Source organism: Patagioenas fasciata, chromosome Z, assembly GCF_037038585.1.
Source record: "Patagioenas fasciata isolate bPatFas1 chromosome Z, bPatFas1.hap1, whole genome shotgun sequence".
In the NCBI taxonomy this organism is placed as follows: domain Eukaryota; kingdom Metazoa; phylum Chordata; class Aves; order Columbiformes; family Columbidae; genus Patagioenas; species Patagioenas fasciata.
This window is the reverse complement of record NC_092560.1, coordinates 57173622-57181292: the sequence shown is the minus strand read 5'-3', so window position 1 is coordinate 57181292 and position 7671 is coordinate 57173622. Positions and strand designations below refer to the sequence as shown.

Below are 7671 nucleotides of genomic sequence, written 5' to 3'. Positions count from 1 at the left end.
TTTTCTTACATTTAGTATCCAGCCCTCAAAGTTGTTTATCTTCTATATGCTGTAAAATTAGTGTTTTGGGCAAAAAACAAACCATGTTACAAAGATTTTTAAATGTCCTAAAATCATACCGTTCCACATCTAGATAAGTCAGGCTGATGGTACCAGCCTATCTCATGGGCAGCATGCACATTTTAGGTTAGCTTTCATGAAGATGTATGTTATTTGAACAACTATCTGTCATCATCTAGGGATAATTAAAATTTCCCCTTTTTTCTTTAGTCCAAATTAACAAACAATAACTATTTTTTTTGTGTGTATTCCATGATCCAGCATTTGATATGAAAAAAAAAAATCACTCCTTCATTAATAAATTAAAAGGAAGTAGTATAATCAGTATAACTGAAAACCTGAACTGATGTTCATGACTACTTCTGCAGTTTTTCTACTATTCCTGGTTTACAATATTAGTCATTTTACTAAATTGGGTCCCTTGTATATTAGCACCTGGTGAAAATATCTAGTCCATAGTAATTATGTACAAAAGGGAACTTCAAGTACACCATGTTCCAAAAATGTTAACATAACAGTGATCAGTAATCATCAATCAACCAGTAATTCCTGCCCCATAAAAACAGTACTCTGCAGATGAGAGTATTCAGGATTACTGTCACAGCATGTCACTGGACTAAGACACTTGAGGTGCAAAACCTTAGTTGTTACTAGCATCATACTATTTAATTTTGGTCAATTATTTTCCCCACACCATCACCAAAAGCCCCTGAGGAAGCCACAATTGACAAAGTTACTGGCTGAAGACAAATAATGAACAAAACCTGATCAATTGAAAAACAAACAAACAAACAAAAAACACACCAAAAAACCCCAGTATGATTTGCAACCAATACACAAAACAAAATCTTAGTGTTACTTCTTGCATTTTATGCCTTTTAAATGTTAAAAAACAACAACAACAAAACACAGAAAAGTATTGTTTATGCAGAGATGCCATTTCCTTTAACATTTTTATTTTAGAAAAAGAGATGATCCCGTGTTTTAATGAAGGACATAGGACTATCTAATAAGTAATCCTATTTATGTTCTATTGATAGTTCCCTGTATGGAAGTTGTAGGAGAGAGGTTGCTTAGAGACTTCAGTGCTAAGATAAATGCCAGCATAATAAAAAGATATGGAAGATCTTTGACTTGGGATAAGTTTGTAACCCAGCATCATTTAAGTCTTGTAATTTCTAATATAGCATCTGCACTAAATCTACTTTAAAAGTTTAATAGAATAATACACCCAGAGTATCTCCTTTCTAAATTGTATAATCAAAAGCTTCTCAGAATACTTTAATCTCCTGTTTCAAATATCTATTCAGCTAAGATTTCAGATGACATTTCAAAATTGGAACTGTTTTATGGAAAGCTATATTTTAATATAGTCATGACTGTGTAATGTATTTCTAATAGTTTCTTAAAACCAAAACTCCATAAAACACCATTTTGGTAGGATGAAGAAATCTCCTGGTTTCCCCTGGTTGCAATTGATAACAAATGTAATGTGCCTTGTTTTCAGAGGAAAATTGGTGGTTACTTATGATTTTTTGGTATGTGTTCACCTAAAATCTGTAACAAGAATAAATGGGAGGTTTGAAAAGCTGTAAACAAAATTAAAAACATGCAGAGTTAGAATGACATTACTTCTGGCATACACTGTGATCCATATTCATGTCTCTATTATACAATTTGCCTGTGCCACATATGCTTTAAATGACGTACTTTACACAATGCACACCACATTCACAGAAGTGGGCAGTCCCTGGGACAGACTGCTGTTTTCATGCTGCCTCAGCCACTGCACCTGCCTTCTCCTGCCCTTCCCTCTCTGCCCAGACAATGTCCAGCTCTCAGACCCTGGGCAGATATCCCCAGAGTGAGTCACCTTTGCTGCTCACACCCATGGTTTGCCTTCACACTTTCCATAGAGGAAAGTCAAATATTAAATCTGAATACAAGACTATACATTTTCCTGCCCTTTACAGACCTGTGTATTTGGACCCAACGTAACTACTGACTCTGCGTTAGAGGGTGGGGTTATGGAAAACGTGCCAGGAAAGACTTTTAATACATCTTGGACAATAAAAACTAGTGCTGGGGACACGTGGAAGGTGTGGTGCATTTTTGGTGTTTCATTCCCTCATGATGGCCCCGACACCGCCATCAAAAATGAGTGCCGCCACTCAGAAGCAAAGATGCCACGTCCTCGTGGGGCTGTTGCCATGGTACAGCAGCACAGCCTGGTGCCGGCCTGCTGCTGTTTGCCAAAGGTACAGAAAATCCAAGTGAGAACAGAGAAAGCCGGGACGATGGGATATGATGACGAAGTGGATAAATCATGGTGTGTGTAAGGACTGTCGCTGTACAACAGTAAGGTCGTTAGCAAGCACCTGCCATGCCAGGCCCAGGGCCGACTCTGGGGAAGGAGGAGGGAGGCAGGAGAGGGACGGAGGTACAGTGGGCACTGCGACGTCCCCGTGGGTCCAGGAGCACGGCCGCCGGACACCGTGCCCGGGCCTGCCCGCACGGCTGGCGACGGGGCCCGCCCGGCTGCGAAGCCATAGCGGGGCGGGTGCTGCGGGCGCCCCTGCCGGCGGGAACGAGCGGGACGGGACCGGCTGCGGTGCAGGGATAAAGGGACGTGCTCGGTACCACACTCGCTCCCCCGGCCCGTCACTGCTCATCCGCTCGGCCCGGGCCCATGGGGCCGCGGTGGGCAGCGCATCTGCCGAGGCGACCGGGGCCCGGCTCCTCCAGCTCCGTCCCTGCTTTCCGCCTCAGCGCGGACAAATCCCGCCGCACCACCCTACCTCTCCCCAGCCGCACCGCCTCTCCACGGCCCCGGGAGGAGCCTGCAAAACGCCGCGCGGGCTGTGCAGCCTTAGCGGTGGCGGGCCGCGGGACGCAGAGCATGCCGGGAGCTGTAGTCCTTCCTTCCCACCCTGGCGGCGGTGAACGCTGGGCAGCGAGGCAGGGGGACTACAGCTCCCGGGGGCGCGCCGGAGGGGGGCGGTGCCGGGGCGGAGCCGGGACAGCTCCGGTGCTGATCGCGACGCGGGTTTGCCAGCAGACCCCGGGCGGGCGGCGGCAGCGGCTGTTCGCGTGCGCGAGCGAGCGGCGAACGGTAGCGGAGCGAGCGGCGGGCCGCGCCCGGCCATGAGGCACGAAGCGCCCGTGCAGGTCGGTCCCCGGGCCGGAGCCGGATGAAAGACGAGAGGGGCGGCGGACGCAGGGCGGCCGGGAGCCCGCGGGACGGGGCAGGAGCCCCTCTACCTGCAGCGGCGTGTCGGGGCCACCCGGCCGGGCTCTCCTGCTGGTGGTCGGGGGGTGTGAGAAGGAAGGGGTTGAGGACGCTCCTTGTGTGAGAGGACCTGACGTGTGTGTGAGGGCCCGGGGTCTGTGTGGGGGCCCAGGGGTGTCTGCGATGGGGCCGTGGGAGGGGTCATTTCCCTGTGAAAGACGTCCTCGGCGGGCGGTCTCGGTGGGCGGGGGCGACCACAGCCCGTCGCGGGGCAGTGGTGCGGTGGGGCCGCCTCGTCTCCCGCGCAGCGCGGCTCCCCGGGCCGGGGGCAGCCGGAGCGGGAGGATGGGCGGCACGGCCCTGCGGTGGCCGCCGCCGTGCTGCGGGTGGGTTTCGTGTCTCATTCGGGCAACCCGAACAGGCTTTCACAGGTACTGCCCTTTGAGCGTTGGTCACAACTCCCCTGGGAGTGAGTGGATGTGAGTTGTTCGGTGATGCGATTTAAAAAGGTCCTACCTGGATGCGCAGGAAGTTGGCGCGATATCTCCACTTGTTTATTCAAGGAGCAGGGAGAGATGGCTCATTGCTAAAACTGGAGATAGAAAAGAGGTGGTCCCTTTTCAGCAGTTTCTCTGTATGACAAAATAAAATACTCCTTAGCACTAGAGAAATAGATGCTATACAGATACAAGTTACCATATGCGGAGTTTTTAGCAGTTTCTATGTTGTTGGTTCAAAACAGTTTACACTGTTGAATTGTACTTCAGTTGTTAATTAGCACCTATTTTATAATCTCATGCAGGAGCTCGGGGGGCCTCAGACTACACTCAAACACATGACGTTTTTAACAGATCAGTCATGTTAGCAGTGAACTGGTAACAATCAATCCAGCTAATTTTATGCAATGCGAATAACACTTTTGCAGTCTGCTGTGATTTAAGTTATGAAGTGCAGCTCTGTTAGTTAACTTTTTCATGCTGGGTATCTACTCTGGCAGTAATAGAATTCTGGCTTGAAGGGAAGATCTGCATCCTCCTCAATATGCACGCTCGAAAATAAGTTTGGAATCTTAAGTTCTGTGGACACGGAGTCAGGTTTGCTCAACTTTGGACAAAGACAGATAGTCTTGTAGATCTTTTACAGAGCAATTGCTCAGATGTCACGTACGGAAACCTTTCAACCAAAGAGGTGCACTAGAAATAAGCCATTCTTCATGAAGAATGTCTTTCAGTTTTCTGATTGGAAATTGGCAATACCTAGGATGCTATTTAAAATGCCTAGTTCTGCATGCTACGTCCATGCATTGGAAATGTTTATGTGGTATTTACCATTAACTTAAACATGCGTATTGAGATAGTGAAGCAATGTTTAGTATTTACTTGCTTTGGAGAGCTTTTCATTAAGAGTGAATTTCCCTAGTAAAGGATAACAACTACATATTGATCACTATTGCATTTGACATTTTCGATGGGTGTTAAATTCACTGACAATGTTAAATAGTTGTGGAAACAAAATTGTCGTACAACACTAAACCAAAATCTAGAGAAAGGAAGGTCCACATCTAAAAGATATGTACTTGACATATATCAGAGAACAGCTGCTTGTTTTTTTATATGATTGTCAGTACAAAGTTATTGTTAAACATAATTGAATAAAAATCAGCAGAAATCACAAACTTAGTATAAAAAGAGACAGTAGAGAGCTATAAAAAACTCTACAAATTCAGCTTTTTCAAGGCTGTTGAGATGGTCAAACAGAGTCTATTTTTAAGCATATATCATGCAAAATTATGATCGCAAACATCTGGATTTTTTTGAGATGTCAAAATGAAGCTTGGCAGATGAGGTTTGATTTTCACTTGTAGTTTCTGCTTGTTTTTGGTTGGTGTCTTTTGTTTTTGTTGGTGGCGGTGGTTTTGTTGTTATTGGTTTTTGTTGCTGTTGGTTTTAGTTGTTTATTTGTTTGCATTCCTGCTTCTGTGTACACTATTTCCAGCATACTCAAATATAATTAAAGATTCTAGTAAAATGATACTCTATTATGGATTCTTCTTCTTAACAGTTCTTTTGTTTTCCAACATTAGGCTAGTATGGTTGGGCTTTGTTCAAATGTGGTTTATGCTGGTTAAACTAATAGCTCGATTTATCTCTTCTAGCTATCTGATTTCCTATTATGTTAAACAAATGTAGTTGCTTCTTTCCACACAACAGATTTATGGAACAGTCTATTACAGAGCTACCATCTCTCATTTGTAGAGCAACAGAAAGAATGATCAAGTGCATGTCTTTTGATCATGATAAAACAACTCAGAGGAGAGTGTAAACATATTTATTTTTCCTTTTTCATTAAGCAATGATTAAAAATAAAACTAGAAAGTTAAAATATTTTAGCAGGGTGAGAAAAAGGGCCTGTGCTGTGGGACTGTTTTTCTATATTTATGAATTCTTTGTTTCAATCTCAAACTCATGCGATTCCTCTGTAGACAAGAAGAGCCAACGATTACCAGAAAGACAGCCCAAACAGTCCTTCCAGAAGGAGCTACCTAGTACAAAAGTTTGTCATTGTCATCTACTGCGTATAATTGGATCTAGGTCAGAGTTTGTGACTGCTTTTAATTTTTCTAGGCATGTTTTCAAATAACATATATAAGTTTTAGTAGTGCTTATGGCCATGGAGAGTGCTTTGGTTTAGAAGTCAAAAGCAATGAACTCTTTGCTGTGAAACATAGAAGTCTGTATGTTTTCTGCATGTTCTTTTAAGAACTGATCTGAATTAGTCTGCTTTTCTTTCAGTAGTTTCCCTTAAGATTTTGGTGGCACTTTGAAAAGTGCAATGCAATGTGAAATTTGCAGTGTTTCATACACTGATTCACTTCCTTCAAATTTCACTTCTTATCTGATTGTAGCATGCAAATTTTCCACATACCTACACTTTGCCAAAAAAAAAAAAAAATTGGGAAAGTAGTTTGGATAACCTGTTCTTAGTGTTTGTCTGAGCATATAGCTGTTAATGGTGGTAGTTTGTAGAAAATGCTAGAACTCTAGAAACTCTCTTGTTCCCTTGTGTGCTGTTTTGATTGAAATCAGGTTAATTTTCTTCATGCAGTTAGCAACCCTTGTTTTTCATATTAATAGTCAGCACTTGCATTGTTTGGATTTAGTCTGAAAATAATAAGATAGCATCCTGGGATAGAATGAATGTTTTGCTTCAAGTAACTTTCCAATTTTTGAGAAGGGACAAAGCGAATGTAAGAACTTACTGCTATCTCAGCTGTTGCCTGGGAGACCAGGGTCTGTCTGTTTGCAGGTGTGAGACAGCAAGGAATGGGGGCATAAATATGATAGACCTTGACTGACATCCTGGCTGATCAATGAGAATGTTCCATCCCATTAGCATCATGCTTTGTATTTAATGAGAGTCGAGTTTTACAGCTGGGAGACTGGTTCTGGTTCTGCTCCATTTTGGTTGAGTTTGGTTTGGGAGTTCCTTTAGCTCTGTGTTTTGCTATTCTGCTGTTTCCACTTGGCCTCTGGGCCTTTCTGGGTTTTTTTTCTCTCTCCTTGGGATCAGACATTCAGGACCAGGGTGCTCTCTCTTCCTGGGGACTGGCTGCTGGGTGTGGATGGAGTTCATGAGGAATCGCATTGACTGTCACTTTTTTTTTTATACATATATATCGTTATTGTTAGTTGTACTGGTAGTAGTATGTTAGTATTATTTTGTTATTTTATTAAACTGTCTTTATCTCAATTCATGAGTTTCTCACTTCTCTTTCAATTCTCTCACATATTTGGGGGTGGGATGGGGGGAGTATGCGAGCAGCTATCGTGGTTTTGATTGCTAGCTGGGGTTAATCCAAGACAACTTTCCAGGGCATCAGATAATTTCAAAGGTGACTGAGGTCATAGTGGTGAGGGAAAGCTAGGAAGTGGGAAATAATCTGCAAATAATCTGCTTTGCCAAGAAAATAAGTAAGAACATTTTCTCCTTAGCTTTTCATATACTTTTTTCACTGGCAATGGTTATGTCCAGGCAACATAGGGCAATAGCAAGCAAAAAGGCTGCTTCCAGATATTTAAGAGGTTATTATAAAATTACTATGAAAAAAGCCAAATAAAAGCTATTAGACACAGGAAGTTTGCATAGAAATTCATCTCCTATCTTTCAGCAAAACTATTAGTTATGTCAGTCTTGTTTCAAATTAGAAGCGCTGGAGTAGAAGAGCCTGCCAAGCCACTCAGTCGACAGAGCAAGTTATAAACACCTTCCTGACAAGTGATTAAGCTGCATTTGGAGTCAGTAGTCCTCTTTCTGCCACTACCCCTTTTCAGAAGCGTACTGAGGAAGCTTGCTCCCTTGCTGGTTATGTACTTTCTGATCTG

At 43.6% G+C, this 7671-nt stretch overlaps 1 protein-coding gene across 1 annotated transcript in view; it reads left to right on the top strand.

Moving 5' to 3' along the window:
• Positions 1–3082: 3082 nt before the first annotated feature.
• Positions 3083–7671, top strand: part of RAB3C (RAB3C, member RAS oncogene family) — a 134917-nt gene continuing 130328 nt past the window's right edge. The window contains exon 1 of the mRNA XM_065860933.2: positions 3083–3228. Within this exon, the coding sequence (XP_065717005.1) occupies positions 3205–3228 (24 nt within the window). The 5' untranslated portion in view covers positions 3083–3204. The remainder of the gene's footprint in view (positions 3229–7671) is intronic.